Source organism: Stegostoma tigrinum, chromosome 18 (genome assembly GCF_030684315.1).
Source record: "Stegostoma tigrinum isolate sSteTig4 chromosome 18, sSteTig4.hap1, whole genome shotgun sequence".
In the NCBI taxonomy this organism is placed as follows: domain Eukaryota; kingdom Metazoa; phylum Chordata; class Chondrichthyes; order Orectolobiformes; family Stegostomatidae; genus Stegostoma; species Stegostoma tigrinum.
The window spans coordinates 41,908,610-41,932,928 of NC_081371.1; the positions used below are offsets into that span (position 1 = coordinate 41,908,610).

The following is a 24,319-nucleotide window of genomic DNA, read 5'->3' on the forward strand; positions in this document are numbered from 1 at the left end:
ATCATTAACCAGGGAACAGCTTTAAAGTGAAGGACTGGAGGTTGAGAGAAGATTTCAAGTAAGAATGTTTTCACCAAGTGGGTGATGGGTTTCTGGAACTTGCTGCTGGGAGGGGATGTACAGGTGAGAGCCATGACAGTATTTAAGAAATATGTAGGTGACCATTTGAAGAGCCAAAGCTTACCAGACCACAGGCTAAAGTGCTGGAAAATTGAACTAGAGAAAGTAGATGCTTGATAACTTTCACAGACGCAATGAACCAAGGGGCTGCTTTACACATTGTAAAACTCTATGGCTGTGACTCAAGAACATTCTGCTTCTGTAATAAGTTCTAACCAGGTTGATATCACAAAAGGTGAGTCGACCCATCCAAAGGAACTTTGGTTTCAATGTATTTATTTTCTACATAAATGTGACTTGGTTTTTTGCTCGCTTTATGAGACCAATAACATATTGTAAGAAAACCTATTGATGTAAACATGACCACTAAATGTGCAAAGTTAAATGGAAAGATAAAGCCTAGCCTTTATATCCTGTTTGCTCACACTCAACCAAATATTAACTAGCCAAGTACATTTATAACACAATTGTCAAAGAGCAAAATCATAGCTTATTTTGGGACAACAGTAGATGTTTCACGAAGTAATACCCTTACTCACTGGTGAGAATTTCTTTGCGCATTTTGAATGTATCCACGAGGGGGGTGAGTATTCCTTCAATGGTTCCAAACATGCTGCCCAAGCCCAGATTTACTAACATCAGGAAGAACAACACTGACCAGAAGGGCGACGCTGGGAAGTGAGTCATGGCCTCAGTGAAGGCAATAAAGGCCAAGCCAGTTCCTTGCACTGCCTGCAAAACACAAAGTTAAGAATCAGATCCTTTGCAGATTTAAACACTGCAGAATCATGCTCCAGGATCTCAGATTCATGAGTAATTTTGGCATTTTTCAGCCAGTCTACAATGACATTTTGATGGTGGTTCTAGAAAATTTTACTCAGTCAAGTAAAAGGTTTCTTCAGAATCTGAACAAATCGCTGTGACTTTTGTATGGGCTTAGAATGCGTCAGTTACCCTGATTACATTGGGCAATCACAGACATCTCTTTTATTCGGGCAGAGAGATACTATACAGCACATGGCAGATGGAAATAATAAGATTTGGAATGGCTCATATTTCCCCTTTATTTCATTTATCCCATCATTTCCATATACCCACGAGGGATCGAGTGAGTTCTGCTTACACCTGCCCTCAGATGCAGAAGAATTTTTGACAGATGTTAAATCAATCAGTGACCTATAATAAAAAAAACTCCATTAGTCAGATAAGGTGTCCTTTTCCAGAAAAATTGGCGGAAGGTCATACCTCTATTCTTTGGTTCACTGTAGACTTACCTGGTTAAGTTCATCCTCTAATTGACATGAATCCAGGCCTAACTTTGGAAACTGCTCTTCCTTCACTTCCTTTATAATGTTGTACATCTGATGGTAATCTGTTGCTGAAACAGCTGATAAATTAACATGATGAGGAATGAGATCATGACTGACTGCACCTACTTTAAGCATTTCCAGGATCTTGTCTGCGTTTCTGCAATGTAACACATGGAGCCAAATCAGTGTGAGCAACAGCACGCAATCCTGGGGTAAAACACATATGAAATAGGGAATCAATACCCACCTCACAATACATTTTTCATTGATAATATTTGCTTTAAAGCCCAAGACAGCAAACACTACAAGTGTTGCTAAGACAGATGTGAAGAAATTGATGAAGGAGACAAGGACAGCATCAAAATGGCAGTTGTTATCTCGTTTGTTATAGCTGGAGAAAGCAATCACACCACCAAATCCCAGTCCAAGGGCAAAGAATACTTGGGTTGCAGCCCCTCTCCAGACCTGAGGGTCCAACATAATTTCCAACTGTGAGGAAAGAAAAGAGGTTGTTATTAGTGTTCTGTGCAGACTCGGCCAATTCCAGCAAGTACTAGAAGTAGAGCTAGGATTTTTCTTTTTAAAGAAGCCCTACAGACCATCACTGACATTTGCTATTATAACGTGTGCTATTATAACGACTTTGAAATAAATCCCCATTCCTTCAGTGTTGTGAGGGTGAAATCCCAGAAATCCCTCCACAATGGTATTGTGGGTCGGTCTACACAATGTACCCCGCAGCAACAAAAGAAAGCAACTCACTACCACCTTTTCAAGGGCGACTTGTGATGGACAATAACTGCTAGCCCACTCAGCAATGCTCACATCCCGTGAATGAAACAATGAAAGGAAGGGATATTGGAGAGAGGAGGAATGGAATGAATTCATTAATAATGTTGTAAATAATGGGTGCTAGGTACCATTTCTAAAAGTGAGAATTATTCAGAATTGGTGCAACCGACAATCTTTAACCAGGGTCTCTATCATTACATTTGGTTGATGATGCATTTCGTGAACAACTAATTACAGTAAAATTTAAATGGTAATGTTTCTTCAAAATTATGTATAATTTACAGTGCAGAAATATGCTGTTTAGATCAACTAATCTCTTCTGGTGCTTATAATGTATACTATACTTCCTCTAACCTCACCAGCATATTAATTTAGTCTTTTCTCCTCTCTAGCCTCTCCTTACAGACACCAATGCTATTCACCTCATCTGCTCGACACAGCAGCAAGTTCTACATTCTAACCATTCTCTGGATAAAGAGGTTCTGAATTATTTATAAGTGGCTATCCTATATGTAAATGCATGAGAACCATGCCTCTTGTAACTGTTATAGCTGTTTATGTTTGTCCATTTGAGTACTGCAACCTTCACTATAAGGAATCTTTTGCTGATGTAGCTTTTTAATCCACAATATAACTAGTGTCTGTTGTTGAAACTGCAAACTATACTGACCATTAATTATATTGACAGATATCACGAAACCTATACTTATATACCTATACTTAATCACGAAACCTATACTTATATACCTATACTTAACAATCTTGTTTGCATTTCTTGCTGATTTTTGGAATAAAATTCACTTGTGAGGAATATAAATGAAAATTTTAGACCTTTTTATTATTCTTGCATTAGCTCGAATGCATAGTTTGATCTGAATAGATTTATTCTGGGAACACAATAAATGAGTTTGTGATCATCATAAACACTGCCACTAGGTGGCATGCAGTGTAACAATTGTGTTTGTGTTTATCTGGAATTTCACCATAAAATGGTACTAACAGAGTCATGAAGAATCATTTTTAATTTAACAATAAAACTAAGCAGGACAAACCTTAGGGGTAAACATATAACGGATTCCATCCAAAGAACCTTTCAGAAGAAGACCTCGAACCAGGAAGCAGATAAGTACGACATAGGGAAACAGAGAACTAAAATACATCACCTGAAAAATAAGTGAAGGCCAATTATTTTCAACAAAAGAATAAAAAAGAAAACCTCTTCTTCACTTCTAAAAGATATATGAACACTTTACAGTTTCATTACTGCATTTCAATCAATCTGCGTGATGGAAACTTTGTTAAATGCAAGGATTTTTCAGTTATAATCAGTATTAGTTATTACTGTACCTACAGTGTCATCAAAGGTTTTAGTAAAGCTGGGCAACAGAAAATGTGGAGTTAACAATTTTAATTAGGTTCATAATGAACTAAATATGCAGGATGATCAGCAATTAAAATTGCAAGATCATGTAGGAAGTTAGGAATTCTTTGATGAATGACTCACCTCCTGCCTTCTCAAGCCTGTGTGCCAACTACAAAGCTTAAATCAAGAGTGTATTGGAACATTCTCTTCTTGCCTGGATGAGTGCAGCTCCAAAAACACTTCAAGAAGCTGACACATCCAGCCTGCTTCATTAGCACCACGTCTGCCACTTTCAAAATTCAATCCCTGCATTACTGACGCACAGTAGCATCAGTGTTGCATCCCATCTACAAGATGCAAAAATTCAGCTCGCCATCTTCCAAACTCATGAAAGGTCAAAGTCAGCAGTTGCTTGCATACACCACTATCTACAAGTTACAATTCAAGCCAATCACCATCCTGGCTTGTAAGTTTATCTCTATTCCTTCACTGCTGCTGGATCAAAATCCTGGAACATCTGCCCTAAGAGCATTGGGTGTCCCTCCACCCAAGAACTACAGAGTTCAAAATGCAGACCACCTTCTCCAGAGCAGTTAGGGCTGGACAATAAATGTTGTTCTAGCCAGTGTTATTCACATTCCGTGAATAAATAAAATGACGATATCCTTTTTAAAAATTTTTCAGCATTTTTTTTATTCCTGTCAATATCCTACAAATCTCCAAAGAGCAATGACTCTCTAATTGGGGCACAGCACCAAACGTGCCAATCAACCTTTGACATTTGGTTATTCTTCAAACTACGTTTCACCAGCAGATCTTCCTAATCAAATTCAGGAAACTTCGGCCAGTTCAATGTTTGTTTATTTTATTACTTTCATTGAATGGTGATTTTGAATGGTTAGCTTAGTTTAGGGCTGTTGATCATAAGTGCACGAAGAGCCCACTGTGCAGTACTGACAGAAGAATCTCTCTATAACAAAACTTCACCATTTAAATTAGGATCTGAGGTCTCCCAAGGAGCTACTTGTTTTAATGAACTGAACGCTTCTGAAATACCTTGAACATTTTTTTTCCTGTGACTACGTTCTTTCCACAATTTTCAAAATGCAAGTAATTAAATGGTGTACGAAAGCAATCAAACCACTTTCCAGATATGGACTTTCACAAATGTCAGTTTGAAGGAATTCTGGCGATGTCTGACTCAACGATGCTTTCAATACACCAAAAATGGATGAACTACTCATTCATCCAATGACTTCCATTGGGCATTGCTAACTCATACACAACAAATAGTGTTCGCTAAAGGCGAGTGCTGGTGATGCTACAAAACACATATGAGTATAACAAGGTGTACAGCTGGATGAACACAGCAGGCCAAGCAGCATCAGAGGAACAGGAAAGCTGACGTTTCAGGTCTGGACCCATGTTTTTCTGAAATCATATACAATACTTTTTGTAACTTCATAAATTAAGTTGCATGATTGTTTTCAACCATAGAATTGTGAGGTACTTTACTAAAAATACAGTGGATTATCTGCCAGGATAAAGGCAACAATGCAGGTTGGACAGTGTAGATAGATACCAGACTTTTTAAAGGTCCCAAAATTTGATCTTGTTTATTGGTACAGCAAAATTATTGAGATGACAATGGAGAAAAATATGAGGTACATAAGTTAAATGCAATCTATCTTCAATTGATTGGTTAACTTATTCTAGTACTATAATGCTTTAACTTTATTACTGCTATTGCACTATGAAGCAGGGCGGCAATGCCTGAGAGGCTGTATGAGCTTAGGGTTCATTTTCAAGCTCCATTAGAGGTGGGGGGCAATTCACAATTTTCAAATGATACCAAACATAAGAGGTATGGCAAACAGGACGGTATGAATCACCTGCTACAGGTTAGCAAAATGGCTAGACCAGTGGTAGACAGAATTTAATTCAGCCAATGGAAGGTGATGCAATTTGGCAAAAGAGATGAGAGGCAATATAGATTTAATACACAATTCTAAAGAGAGTGCAGAAACAAAAGGACTTAGAGGTGCATGCACATTGATTTTTCAAGGTGGCAGGAGGATGTACTAAGAGAGTGATTAGCAAATCACATAGGAGCTTGTCTTATTAAAGACAGGACTGAGTAAAAAAGCAGGGAGGTTATGCTGAAATTGTGTAGCATCCAGTCTGATCATCACACCTTGGGAAAGATATGAATGCCCTTGACAGGATGTGGAGGAGATAACCAAACTTGTTATAGAATTGGAGAGTTTTTGCTTCAAGGTTCAGTTGGAAGGGGCAGAGTTTCCTTGGAGAGATCAGGGTAGATTTGAAAGAGGTGTACAAAACTACAAGAAGTTAAGATGGAATATATAAGGAAAGGCTCTTCCACGTTAGCTATTGGTCAAAGATCTGGGGACACGAATATAAGATTCTGGGCAAGACGCACAGGATAAATGAAAGGAAAAAACAATTTTTACATATTTTCTAATCAAACTATTCAGATACATTATTATACACCTCTGGAACAGGGGTGTCTTGAGCCTAAGCATCCTGGCCTGAGAAAGGGGACTACCATAGTGACATAAAAGCCCTGACAGCAATTTTTACACAGACTGATCTCAGTCTTAAAATCACTTCCCATGAGAGTGGTAGAAGTAGAAATGATCAATTATTTCAACAGGAAATTAGATTGGCCATTGAAGGATGTAAACCTTTGGGCTACAGGAAAGGAGTGGGTGACTGAGGCAAATGGATAGTTTAAGCAGGGATCTGGAAGGATTTCAATGGACCAAGTGGCATCCTTCTGTGTCCTAAATTATTCTGGTTGCAAATATTGCGTGACTATTGATGGTCATGGCAGTGGATTTATCCACCAGCTAAAGAGCTGGTTAAACTCTACAGCAACCATTCCCCTCAACCAAAGTTAACACTATTCAGGTACTTACCTGGTTGGAGACAGGGTCCAAGGTATCTTCATAGCAGATGAACCATCTCCTAGAGATGCCAGCTGATCATAGGCTGGAAGCTCTCTATTACGAGTGGTGGTCACCAATAGGTACTACTGTCAGGTCTAGGAGTGCAGACTCATTACTGAAGGCCTTTTGGAATATAGGAAGGATCCAACATGAGGGGAGCAGGTCAGTTTAAAAGGCAAGTGAGTGTGTTCCCACATAGGTCTTCTTTGCCGTCTAGTGGATCCCTTCATTGGAAAAGGACTATCCAGGTAGGAAGGAATTCCTCCTAAGCTGCATGTATGCTTTCCAGGATTCATCTGGCAGTTTGTCCCCATGCATGTCCTCTTCCAGCTGCAGGGTGAATACCAGCTACAATGGAATGAGGCCAGTTAGGGCCTCATTTTGCCTCCAGGTGGGAAGGCCATTCATGAACCTTCCTCCCCAAGATTTAATCAAGGGATTTGAGAAGACAAAAGGGTCTCCATGCTTCTTCTTCTCAGCCATTATTTACCAGCCCCATCAACCCTACTAACCTCCTTATCAAAATCAAGAGGGAACATTTACATTCCACCCTACTCTCGATATATTCTGAGCAAGAGATTATCCTGAAAGAAGAGATAATGGGAACTGCAGATGCTGGAGAATTCCAAGATAATAAAATGTGAGGCTGGATGAACACAGCAGGCCAAGCAGCATCTCAGGAGCACAAAAGCTGACGTTTCGGGCCTAGACCCTTCATCAGAGAGGGGGATGGGGAGAGGGTTCTGGAATAAATAGGGAGAGAGGGGGAGGCGGACCGAAGATGGAGAGTAAAGAAGATAGGTGGAGAGAGTGTAGGTGGGGAGGTAGGGAGGGGATAGGTCAGTCCAGGGAAGACGGACAGGTCAAGGAGGTGGGATGAGGTTAGTAGGTAGCTGGGGGTGCGGCTTGGGGTGGGAGGAAGGGATGGGTGAGAGGAAGAACCGGTTAGGGAGGCAGAGACAGGTTGGACTGGTTTTGGGATGCAGTGGGTGGGGGGGAAGAGTTGGGCTGGTTGTGTGGTGCAGTGGGGGGAGGGGACGAACTGGGCTGGTTTAGGGATGCAGTAGGGGAAGGGGAGATTTTGAAACTGGTGAAGTCCACATTGATACCATATGGCTGCAGGGTTCCCAGGCGGAATATGAGTTGCTGTTCCTGCAACCTTCGGGTGGCATCATTGTGGCACTGCAGGAGGCCCATGATGGACATGTCATCTAGAGAATGGGAGGGGGAGTGGAAATGGTTTGCGACTGGGAGGTGCAGTTGTTTGTTGCGGACTGAGCGGAGGTGTTCTGCAAAGCGGTCCCCAAGCCTCCGCTTGGTTCCCCCAATGTAGAGGAGCTCCTATGGGGAGCAAGAGGCGGCGCCGATACAGTCATCAATGTACCGGAGGAAGAGGTGTCCTTTTTTTTCCTCCTCCCACCCACCCTCCTGCAAAAATTCCATCCCCTATTCCCAATTCCTCCGCCTCCGCTGCATCTGCTCCCACGATAAGACATTCCACTCCCGCACATCCCAGATGTCCAAGTTCTTCAAGGACCGCAACTTTCCCCCCACAGTGATCGAGAACGCCCTTGACCACGTCTCCCGTATTTCCCACAACACATCCCTCACACCCCGCCCCCGCCACAACCGCCCCAAGAGGATCCCCCTCGTTCTCACACACCACCCTACCTACCTCCGGATACAACGCATTATCCTCCGACACTTCCGCCATCTACAATCCGACCCCACCACCCAAGACATTTTTCCATCCCCTCCCCTGTCTGCTTTCCGGAGAGACCACTCTCTCCGTGACTCCCTTGTTCGCTCCACACTGCCCTCCAACCCCACCACACCCGGCACCTTCCCCTGCAACCGCAGGAAATGCTACACTTGTCCCCACACCTCCTCCCTCACCCCCATCCCAGGCCCCAAGATGACATTCCACATTAAGCAGAGGTTCACCTGCACATCTGCCAATGTGGTAAACTGCATCCACTGTACACGGTGCGGCTTCCTCTACATTGGGGAAACCAAGCGGAGGCTTGGGGACCGCTTTGCAGAACACCTCCGCTCAGTCCGCAACAAACAACTGCACCTCCCAGTCGCAAACCATTTCCACTCCCCCTCCCATTCTCTAGATGACATGTCCATCATGGGCCTCCTGCAGTGCCACAATGATGCCACCTGAAGGTTGCAGGAACAGCAACTCATATTCCGCCTGGGAACCCTGCAGCCATATGGTATCAATGTGGACTTCACCAGTTTCAAAATCTCCCCTTCTCCTACTGCATCCCTAAACCAGCCCAGTTCGTCCCCTCCCCCCACTGCACCACACAACCAGCCCAGCTCTTCCCCCCCACCCACTGCATCCCAAAACCAGTCCAACCTGTCTCTGCCTCCCTAACCGGTTCTTCCTCTCACCCATCCCTTCCTCCCACCCCAAGCCGCACCCCCAGCTACCTACTAACCTCATCCCACCTCCTTGACCTGTCCGTCTTCCCTGGACTGACCTATCCCCTCCCTACCTCCCCACCTACACTCTCTCCACCTATCTTCTTTACTCTCCATCTTCGGTCCGCCTCCCCCTCTCTCCCTATTTATTCTAGTTCCCTCCCCCCATCCCCCTCTCTGATGAAGGGTCTAGGCCCGAAACGTCAGCTTTTGTGCTCCTGAGATGCTGCTTGGCCTGCTGTGTTCATCCAGCCTCACATTTTATTATCCTGAAAGAAATCTGGTGGAAAATAAGGGAGAGAATAATTGGTGACATCAATTTTAAGATCTAGAAATCAGACTATTTGCTAAAGTTTCACCTGATTAGGACATCTCTATAATTACAGACATATTATTGAAACTGAATCCGTATGAATATTTATAATCTTAGGGTAAGAAAGGGTGTTTTTTTAATCAAAGCAGTGCATTTTCCTCAGGGACCTGAGAAAGGGCTAATTAATTCTGCAGCTAAATGAATAATGCAGCTTACTGTATAATACAGGAAGTGCAGTTGAGATGGATAAGGAAGCGCACTCTTAATAATGTCAGTATTAAAGGCTGCTGTATGGCAGTTTGCTCACATGCTTTAAATCACCTGACACTTGTTTAAAGCAGTGGTAGCTGCAAGGTGACCACTTATGGGTTTCTACTGAATGAGAGGTTCAGTTAGATTTTCGATAAAATAAAACTCAAACGACAGAACAGAAGCACATGTAAGAAATTTCCAGAAATTCTAAGAGACATGCATGAAAGAGTCATAAGGTTGGTGTTTTTATAAACATTCTCCCTTAATTTGTGTATGAAATGAGATTTATCAACTGATATATGCATAGTTCAAATTATATAAAGCAAATGTATTTTTTTTAAAAATTCTGAATTAAAAGTTTCTTTTTAACTGATGCAGCCATAAACTTGTCATATGTCGGAAATAATGTGTATGATTAAATGAGCATCATTGGCATGATTTAGCCATAGTGGGCAGATGGCATCATTATTAGACTGACTAGAATGTGACCTTACAAAAAGATATCTGAGCTAATCTCATTTAAATCTATCCTACTTCGCTGCACGTGCTTTCACAGGCAGGTAGCCTCCATGATTCAAAAGGCAACGAAGAATTATGATCAGGATAATTGCTTTGAGGGAAATATAAAACTTTGGCAATATCAGAGCCTAAATCGTTAGAAATGCTGGAAATATTCAGCACATCAAGGAGCATTTGAGTCCCAGACCCCAAATCTCTGTTTCTTCCTCCATAATAAGAAAGTGTGAAACTGGATGAACACAGCAGGCCAAGCAGCATCTCAGGGGCACAAAAGCTGACGTTTCGGGCCTAGACCCTTCATCAGACCCTCTCTGATGATGACGGGTCTAGGCCCGAAACGTCAGCTTTTGTGCTCCTCAGATGCTGCTTGGCCTGCTGTGTTCATCCAGCTTCACACTTTGTTATCTTGGATTCTCCAGCATCTGCAGTTCCCATTATCTCTTTCTTCCTCCATAGCTGCTGCACGCTGTTTTAATTTCAGATTTCCAGTGTTTGCAGTATTTTGCTATTGTCTTGAGAATGGAAAAGGAAGATTTTCAGGTGAATTAACAATTAGAGTTTGCTGAATGAGTCTGATGTTATTTAAGTTATTTTGAAGAACAGAACTCAGAACCAAATGAGACCATACAGTCGTTTAGCAAAAGGTATTATAGCATTTAACTGCTCTTTTTTTCTGAAATCACAGGCAATGGATTTCCATCTGTGTTTTAATTTAATTGGGTAAAATGATTGTAAAGTATGAATGTTAGTGTACATATTGCAAATGCTCTTTGTTTTTTTAACCAAAAGTACATCTTTACAAGGCAGCACGTTAGCATATTAATCCCACTGTTGATGACGAAGGCAGTAGAAAAGCACATTTCTCCTAATTATCTGAAGATAATTCAATGATCTGAGGGCTATCTACTGAGCCTAGAATCTATTTGTTTTGTTTTGGCTATACATCACGGGAATATCATGTTGGAAAACAAAACCCCTTTACAGGCCAACTGCTTATTCTCTGTATTTACAATGGGTTTTCATGAGTTTACCACATGTGGCCAGACTGTCATGTATGTCACGATTGTCAATTTGTTTCTTCGTGTGGTCTAGCTGTCTTGTGTATTCTTTGTTATATTCATCAATCATGTTGCACAAAGTAATTCTTTTCACAGCCTCTAACCAGTCAATTTCAAGGAAAAATAATATTTAAAAGCACAAACAGGATATTTTCTTATTCACATGCACTTCACCCTCATTGTTCTTCAAAGAAAAGGCAAACATTGAAATGTCACAGAAATCACAAATGTATCTGGTATCCAGCTCCAATTCTCCTCCCTTAGCTGATGTTCTGAACTTGTGGTACAGCCTTCCTTATGATTGTCACACAATTACTGTCGCACATATTCAGAAATTCCACCATAATCAGACAAAATACACTTTTAGGGGAATGCATTCCAATCTTTTGAACTACTGTAGAGCTGAGATTCAGATCCATTAAAAGTGATGTAATTCTTTTTTTCACGTAACACAGACTCCCTGAGGGATGTGTGCTTGGAGGTTTTGTCTCTATTGAATGAGCTCTTGATTTTATTATAGTGACGCTGTTGTCAGGAAATCAGAGAAACACACACATGAAACATAAATTTTCATCTTCATTGCCAGTGTGATTAACTGATGTGAGCAAACTCCCATTCTCTGTAAAGCCTCACTGCTTTATTTCACATTGTTTCCCTTCAGGTTTTATTCCACAGTGTTAAGTGAAGGTAAAGGTCCAACTGAGGCTGGATAGGAGGAAGGATGATGCCGGTGGGTGTTTGGGTTGGTGGGGAGCTGGATATGTGGGTGTCTAGAACTAAGAGGCACAGCCTCAAAATGAGAATCAACCCACTTAGGGAAGACCAGAGAATGAATTGCCTCACCCAGTTGGTTTCGAATCTTTGCAATTATCTGAACCACAGGGTCTGTTTGAGTATGAGTGATAATGGGAACTGCAGATCCTGGAGAATCCAAGATAACAAAATGTGGAGCTGGATAAACCTCAGGCCAAGCAGCATCTCAGGAGCACAAAAACTGACGTTTCGGGCCTAGACCCTTCATCAGAGAGGGGGATGGGGAGAGGGAACTGGAATAAATAGGGAGAGAGGGGGAGGCAGACCGAAGATGGAGAGAAAAGAAGATAGGTAGAGAGGAGAGTATAGGTGAGGAGGTAGGGAGGGGATAGGTCAGTCCAAGGAAGACGGACAGGTCAAGGAGGCAGCATGAGGTGGTAGGTAGGAAATGGAGGTGCGGCTTGAGGTGGGAGCAAGGGATGGGTGAGAGGTAGAACAGGTTAGGGAAGCAGAGACAGGCAGGGCTGGTTTTGGGATGCAGTGGGGGAAGGGGGCGAGCTGAGCTGGTTTTAGGATGTAGTGGGGGGGAGGGGTGAGCTGGCTGGTTTTGGGATGCAGTGGGGGAAGGGGAGATTTTGAAGCTTGTGAAGTCCACATTGATACCATTGGGCTGCAGGGTTCCCAAGCGGAATATGAGTTGCTGTTCCTGCAACCTTTGTTTGAGTATATTGATTTTGTTGAGTATGTCAAAGACAAAGATTGATAAATTTCTAGTTACTAATGCTGTCAAGGAATGTTGAGATAGAGCTGGAAAATGGCATCCATAGATGATCAGCCATGATCTCACATGCTGAAATAGACTTGAGAGGCTGAATGTTCCAATATCCCTCACAGCCAAAGACACAATGATGGTTTTGGGTCCATAGGGAAAATAGGGAGCAGGATGCCTTTTGTGCTGCCTAAAATCATTACAGGGACACCTGACTGATTTTGATTTTTATCACCTCATTCAAGAAGGTGTATAGTCAGTGAAGTGATCAGCAGCTTGTCATTTGGAAAGGTGGAAAATCTGACAGGACAAGTGCCTCACAAAAACATATAACTGCAGTTTGCGGAAAACAAAGGGAGCTGAACAGAGTAGCAGATTTGAACATTATGCAAAACAACAAAAAGATCGTCTTTATGGCAGCTTTTAAGTCTCAGAACTCTCAAGAAACTGAGAAATCCTGTGTCAAATTCTTCCTTGAAATGATCTTTTTTAGTAGTGCTATAATATCCTCTACCTGACTTAAATCACCTTTGTGTTATGGCAGGTTAGGGAAGTACAGGCAATCCCTGGGCAGTGAATGGGTTTCATACTGAAGTCCATTCGCAGGTCAGTTTGTTTGCAAGTTGGAGCACAATACAGGAAAATGGACAACAACTGTTCCTAAGTACAGGAAATATTGACATGTCAGATTTTTTAAATTTTAAAACCATGTTGCATTTGTAAGTGTGAGCATTCATGAGTCAGATGTTTATAAATGGGGGTCCCTAAGCGCAAATTAACAAATAATGATATTGGCATTCCTGGCAAATCCACTTAACTTCTGCTTCCATATTTTAATGAAGATGACAAGAAGCTACAGAGTTACCAAGGGTTGTAGGGCACATATACTATTTTGCTCCACCAACCATTCCTCTTCAGTCTCCCAAACAATTGCTTGATGCCTACTGTGGTGAAGCCTTGTGTAATTCAACCCCAATTGAAACCAACAACGTACCACAAATTGAGTGAAGCTTGATGTTGTGAAATGTTTCCTGACTGTGTGGTCTATTGAACTTTTCCTAGCCTCAGTCATTAAAAGTCAGGAAGAGGGTTTTTTTTCATAGTTTGGCTAGATTGTGTCAAGAACACATCAAATCAAAGTGAAAAGGTTGAATCTAGAATGTGTTTTGTACAGATTAATTCTCTGTTAAAAACACAAGGAAATATTCTTGTTCCTAAGTTTAAAATATGCAACCAGTTCCACAATTCTGTATGTTAAATGAATGCTGGATTCTTTGAGTAATATAGTTAATGGTTGTAACATAGGCAGTGCTCTGAATTAAGCACAATGATCTAATTTGTATGTCTATTAAACAAGACTCAAAATTTTCAGGACTGTCATTTCTACTTGAGAATATCTGAATAAATACAATTACTCATATTTTCGAACATGAATAGAAATGATTTGGTTCACTACAAAATAGATATGGCAGACACAAATTAAAGATTGAAATCACAGTCAAGAAAATCACTAACCTTTCCTGAAGATTGAATGCCTTTGATCATGGCAAGGCAGACCATAAGCCAGGCTATGAAGAGGCAGATAGTCATTTTCCAATTGAGACCCCCACTCTCTGAGATAGAGTTAGAAATATCCAGCGCCTCTCGGTACCAGAAATAGGTAGTGGCAGAGCTTTTCTCACATTCAGGCACAACAACTGAAAGAAACAGTAAGATATCCACATCTGTTCGCATCATTTAATAAACACAATGCGATCTCCTAACAGCAGGACAATGTGCGGTCCATCATGTCTGTGCAAGCCCTTCAAACAAGAATCATTACCTACAGCCAACGTCCTTCCCTTTTCCCCATACTCTTGCATACATGTCCAAATAATCACCTAATACAGTCTTGAAAGCCTCTAATGAGCCTGCCTCTGCCACAATTCCAGGCAGTGCATTCCATATCCTAACTACTCGCTGTCTTTTCTCACATTGTAACCATGATGTGGAGGTACCAGAGTTGGCCTGGGGTGGAGAAGGTCAGAAGTCACACTTCATACCACACCAGTTTATAAGCCACCAGGTTTATTTGAAATTACAAGCCTTTGGAGCACTGCCCCTTTGTCAGGTGACATCAGGTCTCACATCACCCTTGCTGCTTTTGTGCAAAGTTCTGTTGGATACTCACAGGTCTGGCTGCCATTTTTTTCCAAGGGACATTGATCCCAGGGCAATGGATGCTGAAAGGACTTCGATAAATAAAAGAAGCTCCACCCAATAATAACATTGTAGTACAGAGCGACAAAGAAACATACCTACAATGAGAACAGCAAGAAGTATTTCATAATCCTTTCATTGGTCTGAATACAAGATATCCCACTGATCTTTTTCTTATTAACAATATTTTCAAAAAATTCCTTTCCATTTGGAACAATTATAATCTGCAAATCATGCTGTGATGAAATTGCACTTAACTGTTGACATCAAATTCCTTTTACTGATTGGTTAACACAGTTAGAGGTTTGATAAGAATATATTAAATTAACACATTCTTTATTATTCCAATTTTCTGGATTGAAAATTATTCAAGCCTGTCACGTATGTCATCTGAGTCATGACTATCAAACCATTGAATATGTTATCTACTCATTAACTTTCAATGATTGAACTGAAGTAATCATTTTTCATTTGTTTAATGACAAGTCACTGATAAAAGGAGGACAGCAACTGTACTCAGCTCTAATCAGATCTCACATGTTTAAGTGTAGAAAAGCATAAGAATGCTATAGCTCTTATGCTGTTAAATCAAATGTGAGATTGTTTATAAGTCAGTGTGGAAGTGTGAAAATAAAGCTCGGTTGTGTCAATGCAGAGGTGTGTATAAGAGCATGAAACAGCAATACAGATTTGACAGCAACCTCCAATCTGTATCTGTGATAATGGGAACTGCAGATGCTGGAGAATCCGAGATAATAAAATGTGAGGCTGGATGAACACAGCAGGCCCAGCAGCATCTCAGGAGCACAAAAGCTGACGTTTCGGGCCTAGACCCTGCAGCCCAATGGTATCAATGTGGACTTCACCAGCTTCAAAATCTCCCCTTCCCCCACCGCATTCCAAAACCAGCCCAGTTCGTCCCCTCCACCACTGCACCACACAACCAGCCCAGCTCTTCCCCTCCACCCACTGCATCCCAAAACCAGTCCAACCTGTCTCTGCCTCCCTAACCTGTTCTTCCTCTCACCCATCCCTTCCTCCCACCCCAAGCCGCACCTCCATCTCCTACCTACTAACCTCATCCCACCTCCTTGACCCTGTCCGTCTTCCCTGGACTGACCTATCCCCTCCCTACCTCCCCACCTATACTCTCCTCTGCACCTATCTTCTTTTCTCTCCATCTTCGGTCCGCCTCCCCTTCTCTCCCTATTTATTCCAGAACCCTCACCCCATCCCCCTCTCTGATGAAGGGTCTAGGCCCGAAACGTCAGCTTTTGTGCTCCTGAGATGCTGCTGGGCCTCCTGTGTTCATCCAGCCTCACATTTTATTATCTCCAATCTGTATCTCTTTTGTAACTAACATCTTGGGAAACATTTAATTTCCTTCCTCTGTCAAACATGCAAATTTCTCATTTACACCTAAAATAAATTCATTCTTTCGTCATCAACAGAAAGTATTTCCTAATTATTTTCAACATCTACAGCATAACAAATATGACAAAACAAAAGCAGTCTGACCTGTAAATCACCACTTGATCTGCGTCATACAAGGAGTTTCTAATTGAACAGGAAGGCATGAAGAACCAAAGCCATCATTTTTCCTTAAAGGTACATACTGAACACAATATTTGTTTGGATCTTGGAAGGTGTTGGAGGGTGGTGAAATCAGCCTTTTTAGGCAAGAAACTTACAGGTTTCCTTGATGTCCTGCAGAAATTAACTGCATTTTTTTTCAATATTTTTCTCATCTGAAAGCCAGCGTACATTCAGAGTTCACTTTACCTGTTAGGTAGGGAAGTAAATGCCATGTAATGTGCCCAATGTGATGGGTTTAGTCCAAGACGGGACAGGAGAGGGCCAAATTAGACATCACGGGGAACTTAATTGTCAAACTGGAGGAGTCAGCCCATTTTTAAGATATTCTTTCATAGGATGTGGGCGTAACCTGTTAGACCACTGTATGTGGGCCACGCCTCATTGTCAGTGAAAAGGAGGTGATGAACATGGGAGTCTGTGTCAACATGCTTTTCCTATCCCCTGCAGTGTAATGAAAATACCTGCCTCAGGTGTCTAGCTTTTCTCATCTTCTTTTAACTACAATGCTCCGGAGACTCAGAATTCATGGCAGAAATAACAGACAGATGAAATGGAAGCACATGTACACCTCATCCATCTCCATTGAGTGAAGAAGTTGAACAGCCAGGTATGGATTTGAGAATTTAAAAGCTTTTTATCTACCCACCCACCTTCAGAAGGTTAAAACTTATCAAAATTGCACACGGCTGTACTTCAACAACAGAACAATGGTACTTTCCACACCATGTATTGCTCCCAACTTTTCGAAATAATTCCGCATTTCAAGAAATATGCAAATGTGCCTGGATGACTTCTTTATGGTGCTGAACTCAGTTAAACTAGATTTTTATTGCACCCAAAAATGAAAGATTTTCTAGTTCAAACGATTGGTTCAGTACTTTCCTGAAGCTGTAAATCAGTGACTCTCAACAATTATATCTGTTTAGCAATGCCTTAAAGATTTTAAAGTGCAGAATATACAGGGATGTGCAAGAGAAAGTAACCCAGAAGGATTTTGGGAGTGTGGTTCTAGAGTCTGGGGCTTCAGGGGTGGGAATATAGTTCTGAAGAAGGGTCACCGGACCCAAAACGTTAAAACTGTTTTCTCCTTCACAGATGCTGCCAGACCTGCTGAGCTTTTCCAGCAACTTTGTTTTTGTTCCTGATTTACAGCATCCGCAGTTCTTTTGGTTTTTATGTGGGAATATTGGTATTGGGTTCCTGAGCTTGGAAGTGAAGGGTCTACGGTATGGAATTTATGGAACTAGAATCCAGAAGCAGTGAGAGGAGGCTCTGAAGCCAAACTGTACTGGAATACAGACTTCTGATCCTAGGTGTAATGTAACTGAATGTGAAAACACACCAGGGGGTCTTGGGGTAACATTCTAAGAAGTGGGATGACTGCGAAGTCACTGTAAATTTTCCAGGGTCTGTGATCAATGGGAGGAGTACGTTGACCTTACATCATTTAATAAAAGTATTAGCACGCTATATATACTGACAAAGTCAACAAATATGGTACATATGCTCTAAATACTCAGGAAACCTTTAAAGGCAACCTAGCCATGCCGAACGCCACATTGTTATACAACTATGATCTACACCACCTCAAGGTTCCTTAAAGTACTTCAGTTACTTTTTTAATAAAACAACATGCAAATAACTTGAAAAAATCAATGCTGACTCCTAGGTTACAGCTAAGAAAATACCTATCTGCTCTTCATTGGAAAGAGAGAAAAGGGGGATGTGGAAAGAAGGAAAGGGGGAAATTCCAAATCAGGAGCTTGATCTTCATATGCCTCAGCCAAATGGTATCATTGCAAACGATGCAAACTGTATCTCGGGGGTCTGGGGTTTAAGTGAGTCACAAAAGGTAACTACAAGAAATAAGAAAGTTTAAGCAAGAAAACTTCAGAATCATTATGCTCTACATTCAGGACTTGCATTTCTCCCATCTGTCACCTTTGATACACTACAAATGGCCATCGATAATTCTCATAATGCTACAGTAAAACTGCAATGTTGATAACAAATGTGAAAATGAATTCTCTGGTGAATAGCAAATCCAGCTTTGTTTCTGATATTATAACGCAACAATCCTGAGGAACTGTTGACTGCGAAAGTGAAGTCCTGGCCCCTCCCATCCCTGGAGAAGAAAAGGGAGAAGTTAGATATATACAACTAAACCTCAAAGGTTGTGTGCTGTAAGTGCTTTTCACATACTTTTGTCAAAGTTACTGTTAAATTCACTCTGTTCTGTTGACAACATCCTAGGCTGGATTTTATCAGCCCCCCCCCCCGGGATGAGTTGTGAGGCAAGAAGTCTGGGAAACCTTGGAAAACAGCAGTTGGTGAAGACATTGTGTTCCTACAGCCTTACTATCTTACCATCAGTGGGAAAGGTAGCATTTGGCCCATCTACTCAAAGCCTAATGAGCCATATAAGTAAATAATTAAGGCCTCTTTCTTCCTCCAATGGCATTTTGCAAGCACTCAGGTGCTCGTCTATCATGTGTAGCAAATGTCATATACACTCTAGCAGCTTCCCAGCTGTCTCTGGGAAGGAACTGCCTCCTTTGTGGGCCAAGGCTGTCAACATTCAGTGACCCCATAAGCCTCCAGGAGACTGCATGATTTGCCCCAGTAATCTCCAGACAATGCACAGCCATCGATGCACCCTCATCCTGGAGGTGCACTCCCAGCAATGGTCACCACTGAGGCCGCTGAGCTGTTGTCCTTCTGCTTGGGCAGCAACCTCTTGGGGGGCAATCTGCCATCTTTAACAAGAACAGCAGGCCATTGATAGGGTGTGACTCAGGCTCTATGCTGACTGCCAAAACAGATGTGTCCCCTTCTCCTTCACACCTTTTCAGCTCCACTGATGGGACCTCTGATGCCTCCATAAAATGCAGTACCAGACTTGAAGCTTCTACTGAACAAAGTTAGTATGGACTACATCCACAATAAGCATTCTTTTGCAGAACAAACAGAATTAGACCTGCTTTGTTCTATAGTGTAGCCAAGTTTCTCCTCCCCCAAAAAACAAAATATCTAAAAAAAAAGCAATATCTTTAATATGAATACTTTCAGCATATTATGGTTCATGAAATTACGGGTGCTCTTTTGTCAATTGGACGCAAGAAGAATAACTCATGCACCAAGCATCTGGATGAGAAACAGACCTTGCAGAGAGGTTCCAAGGTTATGGACTCACAGTCCCATTTTTCTATGTGTGTGTTGTTTTTTGGTACGTTAATTCTCATTACTATTTAGAATTGGTTTCTTGAACTTCAAGACTTTGAAGGCTCATTTCTCCTCAATCAGTGGTACTCAGTGGAAAAATAGAGACAGTCAGTTGGAATATAGGAAAATTTTCATTGGGCTACAAGCCGAACTTGTTAATAGGGCAGGACTTTTCGGACGGCCGCATTTCTCACTCCTGTCAATAACAACAGCCACATGGCTGCACAATGCTCTCACTGGTTTCCACCCTTCATTTAGGGGAGCATGTCTTGCCTCAGAGACCTGCTAGTCAATCTGATTGGTCAGCAACTTTGTAGCCCAGGCAGCACGGTGAGTTCAGCTGACTGGATGGCTGCTTTACATTGTGCAGTGATGTCAACACTGATTGAGATTACCATGAAGGATTCTCCTTCTCTGCCTCTCCCCTTGACTGGTTTGTGGTGACCCTCAGGTTAAATGACCACCAGTCATCTCTCTTTAAAGAGAGAGCAGCCCTATGATTTGGTAAAGCTATGGCTGCTATATCTTTAGTCCATGCAGCGCCAGTAACAGTCATGATCATGACTGGGACTACAAGAATTCTCCAGATTCTAAAATCCCAGAGGCCAGGAATCAGATATAAGCTGGGGACTCTCACTGTGCGGATGGAAGGTGATTGTGGGAGCACTGGAAGCATTGAAGAGGGAGTAAGGCAGACATTAGTTGAAAGGGAGAGTATCGACACACCTTTCCAACCCCCGTTGTGAGAGTAGGGTGACCTGCCTTGGCTGCTTTCCTAACTATGAACCCCTCCAGCTACCTTCAAAATTGAGGCCGGGTGAGAAGCAGCTATCATGTGGCTAATAACTGCAGTGGATCAAAGGCAGAATTTTATGGTCCCCTCCTTCTGCCTCCAACCCACCCCAGTTTTCAGTTGGGAACGGTGGTTAAATTCGAAAATTCCCCTCTGGTCTCATCACTGCCCTCCCATCTGGCCTCGAACCAACTGTATGCAGGGTAGTGGGTGAAGATGACCAGCCCCCCTCTCATAAAATATGGCAAATGAATAACGTTTTAAATAACTTACTAATTCCTTCTATTTGCCTTCCACTTTTTTTTTCTCTTTCTTGCTGTTGATTCTCTCATTAGCTGGTTCTCACTTCCTGCCTTTGTCACAGTCGCTGAACCTCCCACTCACTGTCCCTTTCCTGCTCACCGGCCTTTCCCGCTGACTGCTTTTCTCTCCTATTCCTTCTTGCTTACTGTCACCTTATCTGGAATCCTGGCTCTAAGGAAGAGTAGAAGAAGTGGGTGGGTGGGATGAGGGTGAATGGTGCAACAGGGTGCAAGTGAGGGAGGGATTGAGAATATCAAGTGAGAGGAGCAGCAAGCGGGAGAGGGACAGTAAGCAAATGAGATGGGTAGCAGGCCATAGGAAAGATAACTGTCTGTGTAGTGACTCTGAATTTTCACTTGCCTAGAGCAACACTGAAGTTGCTACGAAAAGGCAATGCATTTCACATTAAAACTGTGGCCAATGGAAGGCCAAATAAATATGCGAATTATCCAAAAGAGATAACATTGTGTGGAGCTGGAGGAACACACCAGGCCAGACAGCATCAAAGTAGCAGTAAAGTTTATGTTTCCGGTCGGGATCAGAACCCAAAACACCAGCTTTCCTGCTCCTCTGATGCTGCCTGGCTTGCTGTGCTCCTCCAGCTCCACACTGTGTTGTCTCTGACTCCAGCATCTGCAGTTCTTGCTGTCTGCTAATTATCCAAACAGCCTGGCTCCACATCTCTGCAGCTAATCGCCTCACCACAATTTTGAACAGAGAGTTAGCCATTAAGTTACAGCCTATAACATCATACACAGTGAGTCTTAATTACACTTGTGGGTGATCTGTACTTTTCAAATAACTGTGAGAAATGCTGCTTTTTTTTGTTTCTTCAAAATAGCTCAAAGGAGTGCAGCAAGAGAAAGGTGCTATGTTTGCTAATTACTCCAATGTCTGATCAATCAGCTTAAAAATACCTATATTTCAATCATCTCTTTTTTGCTGCTCAAAAAATGCAACACATGAGTAGATCAGGAAGAAGCAATCTTTTTGTCTTATTAGAGAAGAATTGGAAATGTGGGGAAAATAAATTACTTTCTCAGACATCATTCACTAAATCTTTGTGGACTTGCGCAGGTAAATATTTACAAACATACAATGCAGCTTGAAAATCCAATTCCTCCAAGCCTGGGGCTGATGAAATTCCATACACCAATGCTGCCTCGCCTGATCCTTTGACCCACAGCAAGCTCCAAGAAAAACAGTGGAATCCCAATGATGAGCAGTAAAAGCAAATAAGGCACAAGGTAGGCACCTAAAAAAGACAGAGCACCGTTTTAGAATGCACAAACATTTTGGATAGTTGTTTTAAATAACATAGCAGCATGGACAAGTTGGGCTAAAGGGCCTGTTTCTACGCTGTAGAGCTCTGTGACTTCATTCAATAAGAAGTCGTAAAGATTTGTGATATGGCTATTGTTTATCAAACATATTAACTTTGATTCATCAATTTTGTGACATACCTTTCAAACTGGTGGAGGTTAATTACATATCGATCATATTTTCATGCTTTTGCTTCATATAGATGCATCTTAATCAATATTTTTAAAAATCATTTTACTTCGCTACATAAAGAAAGATATATTCATTAAATCTATTCTTCTAAACTGTGTGCACAGAAGTTCATAAATGTGGAACAAATGTCCTTTAGGGAAGGAAACTGCCATCCTTATCTGGCCTGACCTACATGTGACTCCAGACCCAAAGCAATGTGATTGAATCTCAACTGCCCTCTGGGAATTAAGGATGGGCAATAAATGCTGCCTGGCCAGCGGTGCTCTCATTCAGTGAATGAATAAAGAAAGAAAAGTAAGCCTGAGAGCTCAAAATGGAGCATGCCTGTGTCAGCACATAATAAATGAGCTTCATGATGCACTTTGGCTTGTACCGATCACAAAAGCTCCAGGTCCAATTAAATTATTAGACATGGCTGCACATCAACTTGAGATTGGAATGCAAACAATAATTCTTCAAGTCATTAGAAAACTAATCATACTTAATTATACGATAACATAATAAGTTCCTAATTTTCAAAGACAGTACCCACTGGTCACAGTAATGACAAGGTTTTGAAAATGACAGAGTTATTTCCTACAAACTAAATTCTGCTTAATTAAGAAGAGCCATAGCTATCGCTCAATGCGTTTATTAGCTCCAGCGAAAATATTCTGGTGGTTGTACACTTACCTCCCCCATTTTTTTGGCATAAATATGGGAATCTCCATACATTGCCTAAGCCAACTGAGAATCCAACCTGTGCCAGAATATACTGAAGTTTGCTATTCCAGGCTGGCCTTTCTTCTTCAATGTCAGATCCTTCTTCAATATCCACATCTTTTTCAGTCTGGGAGTCATCTACATATAATGCACTCTTCTTAAACTGATCGTCATTCATGTCCTCGTTGGAAAGAAGGTCCTTGACAGACTCTGTGACATCTTCATCAAGTTCCCTCTTCACAACTTTGCTATTTTTAGGCATTGGAAATGCTAGATCACAGATCCCGTAACACTGTACAAAAGTCTAGCAGCAATACATTCAGTCAAATGTAACTTGATGCAAACAAGCAAGCAGTATCAGCGACAGACAAGCTGATGAAAAGTTACTGAAGTCCTGAGATGCTAGGAGTCTGAAAGAATATCCCGTAGTTCAAAATCTGCTGAAGACAAACATTCATACTTCATCACTAGTAGAAAAAAATATTAGAAGCAACAGTTTATTCAACCTTTTAAAGATTTGTTGTGAAATACAATATCTTGTATTCATATTATTATTCTGAAATGGCTGCAAAGAAATGGCATTGTATATGTGTAACAACCTTCATCGAGCGTAACATTTCAGGTACAGGATGAGGATGATACCATGCAGTAGCATTAGATATCAAGGAAATGGACCAAAATGGTCCATAAATTTTAAGCAACATTTGAGAACAAGATGGAGTGTGGGGAATAGAGGAGAAATTGTAATTTTTGTTGATTTCCAAGGGCAGAGGGTTAGTGACTAAGACATCCATCTCAAATGAAAGTGGGTCAAAGGAGTCAGAGGACTGTAAAATGAACAGTTACATAGTCAGAATATATTGCTCGTCTTGAGCAGTTTCAGTTCTTGAGAGATTTCAAGATAAGTTTCTTCAAAATAACATTCTGGAGGTTAGTGAGCCATCTGAGATTGACAATGATGGACGTAATCAGTAAGAAGATATAAATCATATAAATTTGATTAATTGAAGTTTGTGAATTGTTCGTCAGACGAGGATATTTGAGAATTTGATACTTGATGCAGTGAAGGTGGGATAAATTCAAAAAATTACAGAGCAGACTAAAAGAAAACAATCAATGAAAGTTGTGCTAAATAGTTCCTGTTGCATGTCTGTAGAGTGAATGCAGCTGCATGGGCAATCATGTCAATCAATAATCACCTCAAATTAATTAGACAAAAACAGTGTAGTTCAAGCTATTCCTTTTGATGCAACACTACAGTGGCTTTGTGTACACAAACTGATAGGATAACTGTACAGTCAAATAATTCACAATATGAGGAATAGAACTCCAATG

The 24,319-nt window shown here is 41.5% G+C and overlaps 1 protein-coding gene across 2 annotated transcripts in view; it reads right to left on the reverse strand.

The window, feature by feature from the left end:
* slc6a15 (solute carrier family 6 member 15) overlaps positions 1-24,319 on the reverse strand; it is a 47,745-nt gene that overhangs the window by 9,786 nt on the left and 13,640 nt on the right. Inside the window, exons 2-9 of one of the 2 annotated variants that reach the window (XM_048548671.1) lie at positions 22,955-23,421; positions 21,865-22,022; positions 14,825-14,951; positions 14,170-14,351; positions 3,275-3,385; positions 1,678-1,919; positions 1,395-1,587; positions 660-852 (exon numbers count right to left, since the gene is read on the reverse strand). In XM_048548671.1, coding sequence (XP_048404628.1) covers positions 660-852; positions 1,395-1,587; positions 1,678-1,919; positions 3,275-3,385; positions 14,170-14,351; positions 14,825-14,951; positions 21,865-22,022; positions 22,955-23,246 — 1,498 coding nt within the window. In that variant the 5' untranslated portion in view covers positions 23,247-23,421. Of the gene's footprint in view, positions 1-659; positions 853-1,394; positions 1,588-1,677; positions 1,920-3,274; positions 3,386-14,169; positions 14,352-14,824; positions 14,952-21,864; positions 22,023-22,954; positions 23,425-24,319 lie in introns of both variants that reach the window. The other variant, XM_048548672.1, reaches the window with a different exon arrangement.